This window comes from Myotis nattereri, assembly GCF_964212035.1.
Source record: "Myotis nattereri genome assembly, chromosome: 18".
Lineage (NCBI taxonomy): Eukaryota > Metazoa > Chordata > Mammalia > Chiroptera > Vespertilionidae > Myotis > Myotis nattereri.
In genome coordinates, this window is record NC_138093.1 from 14,158,768 (window position 1) to 14,176,800 (window position 18,033).

At 57.3% G+C, this 18,033-nt stretch overlaps 1 protein-coding gene across 1 annotated transcript; it reads left to right on the forward strand.

Moving 5' to 3' along the window:
* Positions 1-4,244: 4,244 nt before the first annotated feature.
* NPR1 (natriuretic peptide receptor 1) lies at positions 4,245-18,033 on the forward strand (the record flags this gene model as incomplete). Its single annotated transcript, XM_081112343.1, has 22 exons — positions 4,245-4,959; positions 5,644-5,843; positions 6,715-6,828; positions 7,236-7,371; positions 7,808-7,899; positions 8,420-8,555; positions 8,750-8,834; positions 9,869-9,989; positions 10,306-10,380; positions 10,534-10,611; positions 11,038-11,142; positions 11,381-11,452; positions 11,554-11,710; positions 11,994-12,149; positions 12,393-12,561; positions 13,422-13,568; positions 13,645-13,768; positions 13,898-13,966; positions 14,268-14,442; positions 14,653-14,751; positions 16,708-16,799; positions 16,954-18,033. 22 exons carry the CDS (start codon positions 4,245-4,247, stop codon positions 17,014-17,016), a joined length of 3,180 nt encoding a protein of 1,059 aa, XP_080968469.1. The 3' UTR covers positions 17,017-18,033.

Genomic DNA, 18,033 nt, shown 5'->3' on the forward strand with positions numbered 1-18,033 from the left:
AACTGACAACCTTTCATGGGACGACTCTCAACTTACTGAGCCACACTGTGCAGGGCTTGATTTTTAAAAGCATTTAATCCAACGTTTTTAGTTGTCTTCAGCTTAGACAAATTATTTAATCAAACATTATTGATGGAGGAGCTCAATTATTAAATTAGATATCTAGCCCAGTCATTTCTCCTGAACTCCAGTTCCACTAACCCAATGACCTATTGGACACTTCCATTTAGGTTCCTACAGGCACCTCAGACCTAACAAACTAAAATGGTTAACATCTCCCAAAAACCTGCTTCTTCAGCTTCTCAAAGATGGTTCAGTGTCACCTAGACTTCGGTTATTTGTATATTGTCTTCTCTTCCTGAAGTTTAATTGATTCTACTTACAAAAAATCTCCCTATACTTAAAAATTTATGCATTAAAAATTTAAGAGGGTAAAAAACAAGGAAAAAGAACTAAAAGAACCAAAAAATTTTTAAGAGGATAGATCTCATGTCAGTGTTCTTTTACTTTTTTTTTTTTTTTTTTTGCTTAAAAGCTTGGGCTGACCTGGTCCTTACGCGCCCTGCTCTGAGGCTCCTGGGAGCTCAGTCCCCACTCCTGCTCTGACCCCATCTTCCCACAAACCTGGAGCCTGCTGCATTTGCCTGCCCGCTGCCCTGCTTGGCACCTACCCCACTGACCTTCCCCAGTATTTCCTCGAGGACTGTGGTCTGGGGGTTGGGGTGGGGCTCTCATGGTGACTTGTTTACAGCTGGGTGTGACTCAGTAAAGAGATTTTTTTTCAAAAAAAAAAAAAGCTTGGGCTGGGTGTGGTGTCTGCCCTCTGACAGAGGGACAGACACAGAGCTCATGTCAGTGTTCTTAACATACACGAACACAAGAGATACAAGAGCTCTGGCCAGTGTGGCTCAGTTGGTTGGAGAGTTCCCCTGTGCACTGAAGGGTCTTGGGTTCAAGTCCCAGTTAGAGCACATACCCAGGTTGGGGGTTTGATCTCTGGTGGGGAGGTAACCAAATGATTTCTCTCTCTCTGTCTGTAAAATAAAGTTTTTAAAAAATCCTCAGGTGAGGATTAAAAAAAAAAAAAAAGACACAAGGAAACTTTTGGAGGTGATAGACATATTCGTTACCTAGATATGGTGGCAATATTTTCACAAGTATATACATATGTCCATACTAATCTAATTGTATACATTAAATATATAGTTTATGGTGTGTCAATTATACCTCAACAAAACTGTTTTTTAAAAACCTCCCTAGTAAGAAAGTTGAAGTAATGTTAAGCTATGTCCTTCAAGCAATTTTATATTGTCTATGAACTTTCTGTTCTGTGATCTCTACGACAGTTTGCCTGGTAGTGTATGTGGAGGCTAATATTTCATCAAGGAAACTTTCTACATTCGCCAAACTTTTTAAAATAAATTTTTAAGTGGCTTGCTGCATCTCAATAAAAAATTGACACATTAAAACAGAACAAAACAAAAAACACCCTGCTGGGCTGGTGTGGCTCAGTAGTCAAGCATCAACCCAGGAATCAAGAGGCCACCAGTTTGATTCCCAGTCAGGACACATGCCCAGACTGCAGGCTTGATCCCCCAGTAGGGGGCGTGCAGGAGGCAACCAATCAATGATGTTTCTCTCTCATCAATGTTTCTATCTCTCTAAACCTCTTCCTTCCTCTTTTTCTAAAAAATCAATAAAAACATATTTTTAAAAAAATCACCCTGGTTAGTGTGGCTCAGTTGGTTGAGCTTCATCCAGTGCACTGAGAGGTCGCTGGTTTCAGGTCACATGCCCAGGTTGTGGGTTCAGTAGCTGGTTGGGGGGCATGCGGGAAGCAACCAATCGATGTTTCTCTCTCTCTCCCTTCCTCTCTCTCTCTAAATCAATAAAAACATATAAAAAATTTTAAATCTCCCAATCTCCCATCTGCCTTTATAGTCTCTGTAGCTCCCCTTATGGGACCAAGACAAGCCTGTCACACAAAAGCTTGCCTAAGTTGCCATCTGCTGCCCTTTCTTGCCTCTCCTCCTCATTCATTCCTACGTGTACGCACCTTACATCACAGGTCAGGGTTGAAAACATAAACTCCTACTGCAGTCAGTAATGCCAATGAGTGAACAGGGTGGAAAAGAGCCATCATGAACTAAACATCTCAAGGAGGTCATGGATACTGGTTGCAGCTGATTGATCATGGATAGATGCAGGACATATATTATCAGCTCTCCAATATTTCAAGACAAGTCAGAACACCAAGCATTCATGTGCCATCTACTGATTTTTTTATTTTAGAGAAAGAGGAAGGGAGAGGGAGAGAAAGAGGGAAACATCAATGTCAGAAAGAAACATCCAACAGTTGCCTCCCGACTGGGGATTAAACCTGAAACCCAGGAATGGAACCTGAGACTCACCCTTCAGTGCCCGGGCAGACCCTACAAGCAAGTGAGTCACACCAGCGATGGCCCATTTTTTTAAGTTTGGGCTATTAAATAGACAGAGAGAAAATGCAGGCCAAACAAAATGGGCCTGCCATCCTAAGTTGGGCTACTGTTTGCTCTAACCATAGAAATATTCAAAATTCTCCTAAAATTCTTTCTTTAGAAAACATACTTCAGTTTCTGCTCTCTCTACACAGAATACTTTTCTCATCCTTCTACCCTTGTTGAAATATTTCTCCTTGAAGTTTTTCCTGGTCCCAAGGCAGGCAGAAGGAGAGTTTTCATCTGGACCTCTTCTTAATTTATCCATCTCTATATTGTAGTGCTTAACGATGTTACGTTATGACTGTCTGTCCCAAATAGAGCTCTTGAGGTACAGGCTCTCTACGTACGTCTCTTTTTGCCCTTAGCATCTAGCTGGTGCCTAACCCTTGCTAGGTCCCCCCCAACTGTTTGCAAGCCTTGGGTCCTGGCCTGGGCGCAGGGTTGGAGAGCTTGGTGGGCCAATACCGTCAATGTCGCCTACTGACCACTAGAGGGCAGACTGATCGTACAGCGGTCCGGTCTAGCCGCCCAGCCGTCAAGTAAGGACGCCCAAACCTTCCCCTCCGCTGGTCACTTCCAACACTATTTCTCGCCGCCACCACGAAACCCATTTTAGCAATCCTTCTCAACACGACACACACAGTTACATTCCCGGAGCGGCCCGGAGGTCACCCCTCTTCCCTCTCCAACCACCCGCACGCTCCCTCCTCGGCCTAATAACCCTTTAGGAACTAAAGAGCTAATTCCGCCCTCCCACCTGCCCCTGTTCTCCGCCGATCCCTTTAACGGGGGTGGAGGGGCGTCCTGGAGGGTCTGGGTCATCAGGACCCTGGGGTGCACCTACTTGAACGTCTTTTCCAGAAACCCCTCACTCCCAGACACACACATCGCACACGCACACCTTCTCCTGCCGAGATCCCGGACCAGCACCTCCTTCCTCCCCGGGCGGAACCCGGGAGGAGGGGAGGGCAGAGGCCCCCGGGGGTCCCACACGCTTCTCCGTTCAGTCCTTCCGCGCGGCCGCCTCTCTGAGCCGGCGGGCGGGCGGGCGTTGGGGGGTCGAGGAGCCGGCAGAGGGTCCGGGGGACAGCGCTCAGGCTCTGGGCGCTGGCGAGCCCGCGGCTTGGGAGCGGGGAGGAAGGAGTTAAAGGTCCGGATTGGCTCGGCTGATACCGAGTCTGGGAGGGGAAGAGTCCGGGAGGGAGGGGTAGGAGCTTGGCTCGGGTCCTCCCCTGTCCCCCCCGGACAGCCGGAGACTTGGGCCAGCCGGACGCCTCTCCTGGCAGACTCGCTGGGGCCGCGCTCCCGCACGCACAGCGCGCACTCCCCTTCTCCCTCCCTCGTGCCATCTCCTACCTTCTCCCCTGACCCAGCGAGCGCTCCTCTCTCTCTCTCTCTCTCTCTCTCTCTCTCTCTCTCTCTCTCTCTCTCTCTCACACACACACACACACACACACACACACACACACACACACTAGCTCCCTCCGGCCCCCTCCGCTTGGCTCCCCTTCTCGCGCCCACCTGCTCGCAGCGCCCTCCACGCACCTCGCCGTCGCGGCTGTCCGGGTCCGCCCTCCCGCCCGCCCCGCACCCCGGGCGCCCCGCACCGTGACCGTGACTTAGCCGCTGGAGGGGACGGAGCTCCGCGGGGCGAGCGCCCCCGCCCGCTCCACCGCACTCCCGCCGGGGCGCGCCCTGATCGCGAGGGGACCGCGGAGGCCATGGTGGGAGCCCCCGCCCGCCGCGGCGCCCGCTGAGGCCATGCCGCGCCCCGGGTGCCCCGCCGGCGCCCGCTCGCGCCTGTGGCTGCTCCCGCCGCTGCTGCTCCTGTGGCTCCGGGGCAGCCACGCGGGCAACTTGACGGTGGCCGTGGTGCTGCCGCTCGCCAACACCTCGTACCCGTGGTCCTGGGCGCGCGTGGGCCCGGCCGTGGAGCTGGCCCTGGCGCGGGTGCAGGCGCGGCCGGACTGGCTGCCCGGCTGGACGGTGCGCACGGTGCTGGGCAGCAGCGAGAACGCGCGGGGCGTCTGCTCCGACACCGCCGCGCCCCTGGCCGCCGTGGACCTCAAGTGGGAGCACGCGCCCGCCGCGTTCCTGGGCCCCGGCTGCGTGTACGCCGCCGCCCCGGTGGGGCGCTTCACCGCGCACTGGCGGGTGCCGCTGCTCACGGCCGGCGCCCCGGCGCAGGGCTTCGGGGCCAAGGACGAGTACGCGCTGACCACGCGCGCCGGGCCCAGCCACGCCAAGCTGGGCGACTTCGTGGCGGCGCTGCACCGACGGCTGGGCTGGGAGCGCCGGGCGCTCGTGCTCTACGCCTACCGGCCGGGCGACGACCAGCCCTGCTTCTTCGTCGTGGAGGGGCTGTACCTGCGGGTCCGCGACCGTCTCAACATCACGGTGGACCACCTGGAGTTCGCCGAGGGCGACCGCGACCACTACGCCAAGCTGCTGCGCACCGTGCAGCGCAAGGGCCGAGGTGAGAGGCGCACGGGGCCCAGAGCCCCTCGAACCCCCGGGAGGTGCCTGGACGTTTCTTCCTCCTCCATCCCCCCCCCCCCTCCTCCTCCTCCTCCTCACGTTCCTCGTTCCTGTCTCAGCCTCCCCGGCCTTTTCCAGCTCTGAGTTCCATTTCCTTCTCCTTTTCCACCCCCTCCTCTTCCCGGTCCCGTGGCCCTCTCCCTTCCCACCTACCCCACTCCCCCACCTCCTTCCTGCCCTCCAGCTCCTAGCGAGTTCACGGCGGGAAGGGGTGCCTGCTGCCACCCTGACACGCAGCAGGTTCCTGGCTTAGTTCCCATCCCTTTTTCTCCCCCATTTTCTCTCTTCCCAACAGCCTCGTTCCTTCCTCCATCTTCTCCTCCCATTGCTCCCACACACCAGCTCCTCTCCAGTCCCCTCTCCGGCTGGCCTTCCTCTCCTTCCCGCCTCCCCTCCTGACCGACCTCCCCCACCTCTGCTCCTTTCTCCCTCCCACCTCCACCTCCTGCCCTTCTCCGTCTTCCTCCTGCCACAGCCTGTACCGAGGCAGGAGGTCCACCCAACTACCACAGGGTCTCTGGACGACCCCCTGGGTGCCCCAGCTTCCCTACCTGGAGTCTCCCCGTCCCCAACACCTGGGCTTTTCTCTCTGACCCTCCGCCTCCCCCCCCTCCCCCCCCAGTCATCTACATCTGCAGCTCCCCGGATGTCTTCAGAACCCTGATGCTTCTGGCCCTGGAAGCTGGCCTCAGTGGGGAGGACTATGCTTTCTTCCACCTGGATCTCTTCGGGCAAAGCCTGCAAGGTGCACAGGGCCTTGGTTCGCGCAGGCCCTGGGAGCGCGGGGATGGACAGGATGTCAGTGCCCATCGGGCCTTTCAGGTGAGTGCCAGGGGGTGGGACTCTCAACTGGTGACACGCAGTTTCTGGGCACTGGGTTCTGCATTATCTGAAATGATTCTAGAAAAGAAGTTCTTTCTTTCTTTCTTTTTAAAATATATTTTATTGATTTCAGAGAGGAAGGGGGAGAGTGATAGAAACATCAATGATGAGAGAGAGTCATTGGCCAGCTGCCTCCTGCACGCCCCCTACAGGGGATCGAGCCCACAACCTGGGCATGTGCCCTGACCCAGAATCAAACCTGGGAGACTTCAGTGGGCAGGCCACGCTCTATCCCAGCGGTTCTCAACCTGTGGGTCGCGACCCCTTTGGCAGTCGAACGACCCTTTCACAGGAGTCGCCTACGACCATCCTGCAGATCAGATATTTACATTAGATTTATAACAGCAGCAACATGACAGTTATGAAGTAGCAACGAAAATAATTTTATGGTTGGGTCACAACATGAGGAACTGTATTTAAAGGGCCAGAAGGTTGAGAACCACTGCTCTATCCACTGAGCCAAACCGGCCAGGGCAGAAAAGGAATTCCTGATGCTCACAGGGAGTTAGGTGACGAAGGGCAGGGGCCTGGGCCCGAGGTGTATGGAGGGACGGGGGGCTCAGAGCCGGAGGGTAAAAGGACATGTGCATAGGCTTGAGGTGAAAGGATGTTCAACTCCCGCAGACTCACTGGACTGGGAGAAGCCATCCCTTTGGGTCCCCTGCTTTGGAGCAGTCAGCACCTCACCCAGGATATGGGGTCCAGTTTGACGTTAAGCTGAGCAGAGATGCAGCTCTGGGAGGTGGGCCCCAGGCTACTGGGAAGGTGGGTCAGCTCCCAGCTCACCCCTCTCCACTGACCCCTTCCTCAGGCTGCCAAAATCATTACATACAAAGAGCCAGATAACCCTGAGTACGCGGAATTCCTGCAGCAGCTGAAGCACTTGGCTCATGAGCAGTTCAACTTCACCCTGGAGGACGGCCTGGTAGGATGGGGCCCTGGGACCCTCCACTGTGGACCTCCAGCCCCCACTCCATGGCCCCCTGCCAGTCTCCACCCTGTCCTCTCAGCCAACCCAGGATCCCCAGGCCTCCCCTTCTTTCCCTGCCCCTTGTTTCTGTATCTCTGGGGGTTGGGAGGTGGCGCTGACCAGTTCAACCTCCGAATCCCAGGTCCTCACAGTCAAAGGGAAGTGATCTGTCCTGCCCCACCTGCCCAGGGGCATGCAAAGCGGTGGTTTATGCAGAGGCATCTTATCAATAGGAAACCTTGCTGTCCTGTGCGGATGTTTTCTCCCATCCCTTCCCAGCTCCCAGCACTCCCAGTGCCTCCCCCCAGCACCCACTGTGTGCCCTCCACATCCCACCCAGTGAGGCTCCTCTGTCCCCGCAGGTGAACACCATCCCGGCGTCCTTCCACGACGGGCTCCTGCTCTTCGTCCAGGCGGTCACCGAGACCTTGGCCCATGGGGGAGCCGTCACCGACGGAAAGGGCATCACCCAGCGGATGTGGAACCGGAGCTTCCAAGGTCAGGGCCTGGAGGTGGCGAGAACGGCCTGCCTGGGACTGCGCCCGGGGGGAGGCCGTGGGGAGCCTCTAGTCCTGCAGCACGGCAGTCCCTCGCCCCCGCCAGTCTCCCGCAGCTTCCTGTAGGCCCTCCTGCCCTCCTGCCCTCCTGCCCTCCTGCCCTCCTGCCCTCTCCCGAACTCCATCAAGAAATCCTTCTGAGTATCCAGCGCCAATCAGTCCTGTGGCTGAAGCGTCTGTCCCTTTTATTATCATTCCATATGTGTGTGTGTGTGTGTGTGTGTGTGTGTGTGTGTGTGTGTGTTTGGAGGGCAAGGCAGAGACAATCAAGGGATCAGATGAGGTGTATGTGCGTGTGTGTGTGTGTGGGGGGGGGGGGTGTCCCTGAACTTTCTTCCACTCCCTCAAAACACAGCCATCTTCCTCCACGCCCCCAGGTGTGACAGGACACCTGAAAATCGACAGCAATGGAGACCGAGAGACTGACTTCTCCCTCTGGGATATGGATCCTGAGACTAGTGCCTTTCGGGTAAGGCTGTGCCCGGGGAAGACAATGCCAACTGAGAAAGACACCTCACCCCTCTTCTCCCGGCCTTCCCCGCCCCCCAGCCCTGGCAGGGCATCTGTCTTCTCTGAAGTTACCTACTATGCTTGTCACTGATGGAGAGCCCTGGATTAAAGCTCTAGTTGGGGGGATCAACCAGAATGATAGGGACTCACAGGCATTACCCTTGGGGAACCCCATGTCTGAGGAGGGAGCACAGCCCTGCCCTCAGGAAGTCCAGTGTCTCCTAAGGTCACAGAACCCCTCCCACAGAGACGGGCAGCTCAGAGCCAAGGTGAACACACACTGTGTTCGTTATTCCACTCTAATGGCCTGGGGCACGGGTATGGGGTCTCTGTCACTCACAGTAGGGGTTTGATACAGGGTTGACATCCCAGTTAAAGGGCCTGGAAGCAGGGATGGGGTAGGTGGGAGGCAGGACTACCCCACAGGACAGGAGGTCTTGCCCGCTCACTGTGCCTGCCCCCCCTCCCTCCTCCCATAGGTCGTCCTGAACTATAATGGGACTTCCCAGGAGCTGGTGGCGGTGGCAGGGCGCACACTGCACTGGCCCCTAGGATACCCGCCTCCTGACATCCCCAAGTGCGGCTTTGACAACGAGGACCCCGCCTGCAACCAAGGTGCCTGCCCCTTGCCATCGGGCCTCCATTCTGAGACACTGCTCCCCTCCTCCCACACTGAGAGTTTTCTGGAAAGACTCCTGCCTTTTCCTTCCTTCATCCGCCATCCGAGTGCACTGGCTGACCGTTAGAAGGCACTCCTCCTGCTGTCTAAGCGAACTCTTTCTTGCTGCAACTCGCACTCTCTCCCACAGCCCACTTTTCCACCCTGGAGGTGCTGGCGCTGGTAGGCAGCCTCTCTCTGCTCAGCATCCTGATCGTCTCCATCTTCATATACAGGTGAGCCTTGGGGTGAGGGTGGTGAGTGAGGCTGGGAGACCCGGAGAACCAGCCAGACTCGGGGGAGGCAGGAAGGGTGCGGGCACAGCAGGGGAAGGCCGCTGGAGAAGAGAGACTAAAAAGCCTTAGGACACAAGGAAGAAGGGAGGAAACAGGTAGGAGTGCCCAGGGAGAGGGAGGTGATCCCAGACAGCAGGGGGGTGGGGGATGGAGTGGCCTCATAAAGGCCTGGATCTTGGCCCAGGGGCCGGTTTGTCCCCCCTGCTCTTGCTGACGGGATGGGAAGCAGTGGTTCGGACCCTTTGGGATCGGGCCCCTGCTAGCAGGGCAGGGCTGATGAGCCCTGTGCATCCAGAGAGGTGACGGAGCCCTGTGCCTGCCTTCCAGTGGAGCTGAAACGGAAGTTCGGGAGAAGTTAAGGGTAGAGGGAGGGGAGAAAATCGGTGCTGGCTGATCACGTACTGTGTAGAGACCCTCCCACACAACATCTCTTTTCATTCTTTTTTTTTTTTTTTAAAAATATTTTATTGATTTTTTACAGAGAGGAAGGAGAGGAATAGAGAGTTAGAAACATTGATGAGAGAGAAACATCGACCAGCTGCCTCCTGCACACTCCCCACTGGGGATGCGCCCGCAACCAAGGCACATGCCCTTGACCTGAATCGAACCTGGGACCCTTGAGCCCGCAGGCCGATGCTCTATCCACTGAGCCAAACCGGTCAGGGCTCTTTTCATTCTTATAACAATGCTTTAGAAACAAATATCGAGGTTCCCCGTTTCCAAATGAGGACATTTGGACATGAAGATGTGAGACTCAAAGAAATACAGTGACTGCCCCAAGTTCCCGGGGAGGCAGAAATTCACCCACGCCTCCCGGCTTTCAGCCCAGGGGCCGTCCTGAGACTGGCCTCCCAGAGCAGTGGGGCTGCTGTCGGCGAGGCTCAGGCGGTGGTGCCAGGGCTCTGGGAAGGGGGCTGTGGGTCAGAGCCTCCCCACGCGGGGTCAGGGGCTCAGAGGCCAGTGTCATGCCTCAGGAAGATGCAGCTGGAGAAGGAACTGGCCTCAGAGCTGTGGCGGGTGCGTTGGGAGGACTTGCAGCCCAGCAGCCTGGAGAGGCACCTCCGGAGTGCGGGCAGCCGGCTGACCTTGAGTGGGGTAAGAACGCTGGTAGTGGGGGGCACTGGAGGGACAGCTGGGGATGGGGTGGGGGGAGGGCAGTGCCTGAGGGGGCAGGGAGAGAGCAGGGTTCCAACCCCAGCTGTCTTCCCTGTGTGGCCTTGGGCAGGTCACGCCCCCCCTCTCTGAGATGCTCGGATAATGGTTACATCTAAGAGCCCCCTGTAGAGGCTTCGTCAAAGGTTGGGGATAGCACATGTGACAGTACATTACAGGGAACAGCAAGTGAGGGGCGGTGTCACGATGTGGAGGGAGGCCATGGGCTGACCGTCCCTCCTGCTCTCCCTCCCTTCAGAGAGGCTCCAATTACGGCTCCCTCCTCACCACGGAGGGCCAGTTCCAGGTCTTTGCCAAGACGGTGTATTATAAGGTGGGCCTGGGCCTGGGGCCTGGGGCAGGCTGGCTCTGACAGGACAGGGAGGGAGGGCCTGGGAGGCATGGTGGGCTGTGAGGAGCAGCTGCAGGTCCCGGGGCATTGGGAACTCCCATCTCCGCACAGTGACAGTCTGCATTCCTTGCCCAGGGCAACCTCGTGGCTGTGAAAAGTGTGAACCGTAAACGCATTGAGCTGACAAGAAAAGTCCTGTTTGAGCTGAAGCATGTAATGTAGGGGAGTGAGGCAGTGGCCTGCGGGAGCATCCCAGGGGGACAGGGGAGGTTGGCCAACAGCACTGCTTATGGAGGGACCTCAGGGTCGTCTGTAGCCCTGGGATGGGCCCTTGCATGTTGCCCGTGGGAGGAGGGCGTCATGGATGGGGAAAGGACACCTGGACATGTCCTGGAGGAAGGTCCTCGGGGGGCCATACTTGATGCCCTGGGCGGGTGGAGGGCTTGGGAGGCAGAGGGAGTAGGGAGCAGATTTGGAGGGATGGTGGGCCACAGAACATGGGTGGGAATCACCAGGGAAGGTCCTAGAAAGTCTGGAGAATGAATACAGAGTTAAGAAGAGTGAGTGGTCCTTGAGGGTGGGGGACAACTTGAGGAGTGAGGTCTCTGTCAGGCTCCTGATGCTGGCTCCCACCTGCAGATGCGGGATATACAGAATGACCACCTGACCAGGTTTGTGGGTGCCTGCACCGATCCCCCCAACATCTGTATCCTCACTGAGTACTGCCCCCGTGGAAGCTTGCAGGTGAGGGGACCAAGGGGAGTCAGGAAACCTGGGTCTAGCCCTGGCTCTAGCCCCAGGCAGGCCCCTCTCTCTTTCTGACCTTTATTTGCCCCATCTGTAAAATGGGAGCGGGTGGGGGTCGGGGGCACCAAAGTAAATACAAAGTTTGTCCTGTTCTGCCACTTGACGGCAGTAGGGCCCCTGCACTCCTCTTCGGGGGAGTCTGCAGGGCAAAGGGCTGACTCTCACTGCCCAGTAGGACATTCTGGAAAATGAGAGCATCACCCTGGACTGGATGTTCCGGTACTCTCTCACCAATGACATCGTCAAGGTAGGTCCAGGAGAGCCCATTGGACGTGGGGGAGGCGTGCTTCTCCGGCCGGGGTTGTAAGTCCCACTCATACCCCAGACCCCTGCCTCCACGTTCTCCAGGGCATGCAGTTCCTGCACAGTGGGGCCATCTGCTCCCACGGGAACCTCAAGTCATCCAACTGTGTGGTAGACGGTCGATTTGTGCTCAAGATCACTGACTATGGGCTCGAGAGCTTCAGGGACCCAGAGCCTGACCAAGGACACACCCTCTACGCCAGTGAGCTCAGACCCACGCTGTCCCCAATCCTGACTGAAGGCCAGCCCAGCAGGGAGGCTGTGCCTGGTCTCGGATGGGCCTGAGCACGCACGCCTCTCCTGACTCTTGCTCAGCTCATTCACCAGTAGAACGAGGAGTCCGACGAAGTGGTCTCCAGGCCTCGTCTAGCTCTAGCACTCGTTTGGTGTCTCCAGATCCGTCCCAGACAAACCTTCTAGCTCTAGCCCTGTTTCCCTTTAGCTTTGGGCCCTTCACCCTGTGATTCCTGCCCTCTGACCCGCAGAAAAGCTGTGGACAGCCCCCGAGCTCCTGCGAATGGCCTCACCCCCCGTCCGGGGCTCCCAAGCCGGTGACATCTACAGCTTTGGGATCATCCTCCAGGAGATTGCCCTGAGAAGCGGCGTATTCCACGTGGAAGGTTTGGACCTCAGCCCCAAAGGTAAGAGGACATGCCGTCCCCTAGCCCTGCCTCAGTCTCAGCTTACCTCAGCCCCAGAGAGAGACGCCTGGAAATGCCACCACATCTTCCTCCTGCAAAGCCCAGCCACCACCCGTTGCTCCACTGTTGCCCGTGACCCTGAGGCATGAATGCCCCATGCCCGGGTCCTGGCCTTCCCCACCCCATCTCTCAACAGGCCCTTGGCTGGCCCAGCCACTGAGCCCCTTTCTCCCCACCACACAGAGATCATCGAGCGGGTGACTCGGGGTGAGCAGCCCCCGTTCCGGCCCTCCCTGGACCTGCAGAGTCACCTGGAGGAACTGGGGCACCTGATGCAGAGGTGCTGGGCTGAAGACCCGCAGGAGCGGCCGCCCTTCCAGCAGATCCGCACGATGCTGAGAAAGTTCAACAGGTCGCTGGCCTTAGGCCTGGAGCACCCCCAGCCTCCTCTGTCCACCCCACCCCTCCCACGATATACCCCCCACTTAAGTCTCATCCCTGCCTGGCTCAGTTGGTTAGAGCATCGTCCCAATATGCCAAGGTTGTGGGTTCGATCCCCAGTCAGGGCACATACAAGAATCGACCAATGAACGTATAAATAAGTGTAACAACAAATTCTCCCCCCCACCTCCCGCCCATTCCTCTCTCTCTTTAAAATAACAAAGTCTCATCCCTGCAGTAGCTACTGCAGCACCACAGCCTCACAGCCATCCCCCCCCCCACCCCGCCCGCCACCGTGTGAATACCGAATGACCCAGATGTCCCCACAGTTCCTCACCTCTCATCCCCCCTCTCCTCCCACAACACCCCTCCCCACACCCCTTCTGCCCAGCCCCCAGGGCCCCTAGTCTTCCCTGGTGTGCAGAGTACACGGGGCCCCTCCCCTGCATGGGAGCTCCCGCCCCCATCCTGTGAACTCCTTTGCCCAGGGCGCCACCCTGGGGCCCAGTGCCTCCAGATGCACCTCGGAGCCTGTGTGCCCTCCTGCTGCGTTCTCAGTCAATCCGAGTCCCTTCCCACCTCCTCTGCCGCCTCTAACTCACTGTTCCAACAAAATAGCTGTGCCCGAAGCTTCATACTTGACCCTGGCATCTCAAAGATGACCCCAACGTACCTCCTACCCTTTCCCCCTGCCCTCCCATCCTGCGGTGCCCCTCACCCCCAGCCTTCTCCAGCGTCCCCACTGCCGTTGGGAGGTGGGTTGGGAGCCTGGGTCCGTGGAGGCCTGGGGTGGGCGCACTCTCACCCCTGCCTGCTGCTCCCCGCCCCCAGAGAGAACAGCAGCAACATCCTGGACAACCTGCTGTCCCGCATGGAGCAGTACGCCAACAACCTGGAGGAGCTGGTGGAGGAGCGGACCCAGGCCTACCTGGAGGAGAAGCGGAAGGCCGAGGCCCTGCTCTACCAGATCCTGCCTCAGTGAGTGCCCGTGCCGGCGACGTGCCCTGCCGCCCCGGTGCCAGCCCCACCTCACCCTCTGATCCCTGACCCTCAGCTCAGTGGCTGAGCAGCTGAAGCGCGGCGAGACCGTGGAGGCCGAAGCCTTTGACAGCGTGACTATCTACTTCAGTGACATTGTGGGTTTCACAGCCCTGTCCGCCGAGAGCACACCCATGCAGGTGAGTCAGCGAGCGGCCGCAGTGAAGGCCAAGCAGGTATGCTGGGTCCACCATCGCCATCCCGTAGGCCTGCCTTCTGGCTCCGCCCTGCACCCAAGCCCAGGTGGAGCCCCTACTCTTCCTTTCCAGGTGGTGACGCTGCTCAATGACCTGTACACGTGCTTCGATGCCGTCATAGACAACTTCGATGTGTACAAGGTGAGAGTGTGAGTGTGGATGGGAAGGGACAGGCAGAGTCAGACAGAGGTGACGGGAAGGAGGAAATAGAATCTTTGAGAGGAGACCAAGGTACATGGGGGGAGAGAGTATCTATCTCAAGGAGACCCAGGGGCAGGCAGAGAAACCGCGCGGGGCGGGGGATGGGGGGTGGCGGATGAGGACAGCCAGCGCCTGGCCTGGCGGGTGGGAGTCCAGAATGTTAGTACACGAGGGGGTGGGGGCGGCCCAGGGAAGGGAACGTCCCAGCCTTCAGGTGCTGCACCCTCTCCCGCCCTCGCAGGTGGAGACGATCGGCGACGCCTACATGGTGGTGTCGGGGCTCCCGGTGCGGAACGGGCGGCTGCACGCCTGCGAGGTGGCCCGCATGGCCCTGGCGCTGCTGGACGCCGTGCGCTCCTTCCACATCCGCCACCGGCCCCAGGAGCAGCTGCGCTTGCGCATCGGCATCCACACAGGTGAGGCCCCCAAGGCGCGGGAGGGGGCTTCCGAAGGCGGAGCTGCGGGGATGAGGCTCATTCCTCTGGCCTGAGATGCACCTCCTGCCTCTCCGGGAGCGCCCGAGCTCCGCCCTGTGGCCGCCCTCCATCCTCTTCCCTCCCTCCCTCCCCCCCACCCCCACCCCCAACACCCTCCGACCCCCTCGCTGACGGGCTTCCTCCCTCCAGGACCCGTGTGTGCGGGTGTGGTGGGGTTGAAGATGCCCCGTTACTGTCTCTTTGGGGACACAGTCAACACGGCCTCAAGAATGGAGTCTAATGGGGAAGGTATGGTGGCCCCCTAAAGGGGATGGGAGGGCAGGGTAGCTGGAGCCCAGGAAAGTCCCCTGGACCGCTTGTGCCTGTCCTATCCCTGCCCCAGCTCCCAGCCCTCTCTCCTCCCAGCCTCCTGCCCCTAAGAGCTCAACCTGGGCAGATCCCCTTGCATCTAATCAGAGACTCAGACCCTAGCTGCCCTGCCTTTCCAAATGTTTGGAAAGTCTTTCCAGGCCATTGCTCACCAGTCCCCAGCAGGAATCCCGCCTTTAGAAACCCTCTGCTCCCCGTGGGCGTGGTCAGGCACGCTCAGAGCTGCCCTCTGGGGTGTGGGAGAGCTCCGCTCTACACCTGACCCAGCTGGGTATGGATTTGCTACCATTGTGAGTCTCCGTGCTCCTCACCTGTAAAAATGAGAATAAATACCTGCCTCACGAGAGTTATATGAGGAAGCCGTAATACATGCGGAGCACATAACCGTCATTCAACTTTTCCGAGTCTCGGCTGTTTATCTGTAAAAAATGATGCCTGTCTCGGGTTGTAGAAAACCTAGCACAGCCCTGACACAGTAGGTACCTAATAAACGCGTGCTCCCACCGCGTCCTTTGCTCCTGCTTCCTGTTGATCTTCTGCCTTCCTGCTGTATGCAACACAGTTTAACCCAGTGAACATGTATGGAGCAATCTGTGAGAGCCGGGCCCTGGGATACGAAGACCCAGACCCACAGTTGGCTGGAGCGTCCCTGTGGACCCCATCCAAGCCTCATGGCGGAAGAAGGGCTACTTGGGGCCAAGTGGGGCTCTGGTCCAGCAGATGTTCCCTGGGCACGGTGCTTGGGGCTGTCCGGGGAGGAGAGAGCCTCTCACTGAGATCCAGTCCTCAAGGAGCACATCCTCAGAAATGGTTAAACAGCAAAACAAGGCCATTGTGATGCAGACCCCAGGGGTGGTGGGAGCGAGTTCAGAGGGAGATGGATAGAGAGGGGTGTGGGGACACCCGGTCAGTAGTCAGGAGGCCGAGGTCTGACTGCAGCAGCCTGGGAAGATCTCCTCTATGCCTCAGTGACCCCAGCGGGAAAACGAGGGTGGTGAGGTAGATAACCAACAGCAGTCGCTGATCGAGTGCTTCCCATGTGTCAGATTCTGTCCCCTTTTTGAAGGTTAAAGTTAATCCTCACAGCGGGGCTTTGAGATGGGCACTGTCCCTGTCAGTACGCTATGGATTAGGAGAATGAAGCCCAGAGAGTTCGCATGACTTCCCCAAGCAAGCACTCACTCCGGCATTCAGACTAGGCAGAGCAGGATCCAAATTCTGAGGTCCTGACCACTGTGCTAGACTGCCTAGAGCAGTGATGGCAAACCTTTCGAGCTCGGCGTGTCAGCATTTTGAAAAACCCTAACTTAACTCTGGTGCCTTGTCACATATAGAAATTTTTTGATATTTGAAACCATAGTAAAACAAAGATTTATATTTTTGATATTTATTTTATATATTTAAATGCCATTTAACAAAGAAAAATCAACCAAAAAAATGAGTTCGCGTGTCACGTCTGACACGCGTGTCATAGGTTCGCCATCACTGCTCTAGAGCCTGGTGATGCGCGAGGGTGCTGTCCAATAGAACTTGCTGCAGTGATGAAAACGTTCTCTAATCTGAGCTGTCGGACATGGGAGCCTTTGTCACAGGGGCTATTGATCGCTTGAAATGTGGTCTTGAAACAGGCATTGAATTTGTACCTGTATTGAGTTTTAATTAATTTAAGTGTAAAGGATGGATAGATCACACAGCTCTCAGGTGCCAGCAGAGAGGCCAGTGTGGTCAGACACCCCATGGAGAGGGTGGGACTCTGATTAGGAAGCTTCCCAGACCAGAAAGAAGGAGAGAGCATCTTTCTACCCCCACAGTCCCTGATTTCCCCTGGTCCCTTCTCTTGCATCCCTCACCTTCCCTTCTCCTTATCCTCCTCAGCCCTGAAGATCCACTTGTCCTCGGAGACCAAGGCTGTCCTGGAGGAGTTCGGTGGTTTCGAGCTGGAGCTCCGAGGGGATGTAGAAATGAAGGTAGAGAAGGAAGCCCCTATGGTCACCATCCCTTGGGGTCCCAGAGGGGGCTGCCCTCCCTCAAGCCCCTTCTCAAGCAGCCACTTCCACTCCCATCTTTTGCCAAATGGGCTTGCCACTCCCCATCCCCACCCCCTCTTCTATTTCCCTCCAGGGCAAGGGCAAAGTTCGGACCTACTGGCTGCTGGGGGAGCGGGGGAACAGCACCCGAGGCTGACCCGCCTTCCCTCCGGGCCTCCCACACCTCCCTTCCCTGCGCCACCCACACCTCCCTTCCCTCCGGGCCTCCCACACCTCCCTTCCCTGCGCCAGAGGTGACAGCGAGGGCCCAGGCCTCACCCTCACCCACCGCAGCCCCACTGTTGCCAGAGGATCAGGAGAAGTGGTTTGAACAACTCAGGTGTGCTCACTGCAGTGGAGACCCCACATACCACCTCTGAGAGGACCCGTGTCGGGGGAGAGAACTCGGAGCTCACAGAACCAGAACAAAGCCCACCGCCACGCCCAGAGGGACCCACACCCCTTATCCACCCGACTCGGCCAAGCTGGGGTGTGGGTTCCTGGATCCCCCCGCCCCTCCTGGGCCCTCCTCCCTCCTCCTGGCTACACTGTGACTTCTATGGGGAAGGGAAGAGCCATCTTAGGGGGAATAGCAAAAGGTTTTAGAGGTGAATCTGGGGTGGGGGGGAGGGAGCCCACAACTGCCACAAACACCCCCTATCTCCCACCACCCACCACTGGATACAGTGTGCAGGGGAGAGGCAGGGTATGGCGGGGCTGCCGGCCTGTATGCCTTGCTTCTCAACTGGGAGTGGAGACCATTAAAATCGTTATCCTAGTGACAGTGTCTCTTCTTGAGGGAGAGGGTTGCCGGAAAACACAGCCATGTTCTCCACCCTCTGTCAGATGAGACATGCTTCTCAAGCTGGGAACAGCCGACACATTGCCCAGGCAGTGCATGCATCACTGTTGATCCCAGGAACCATTTCCACCTAAGAGTTCTTGAGCTTTTGTTTCTGTGGGCTTATCTACTGATACCTACTGTACTATAAATGAAAACAAGCCCTATTAACTCATTTAAAATAACTATAATAAACCCATCACATGTTAGTAACTTTTTCCTGCTTTATCAAGCACATTCTTAGAGAAACTGGCAGCCCTGGCTGGTGTTTCTCAGTGGTTAGAGCATCAGCCCAGGCACCCTGTCAAGGGCATGTTTCCTCAGGTGAGGAGT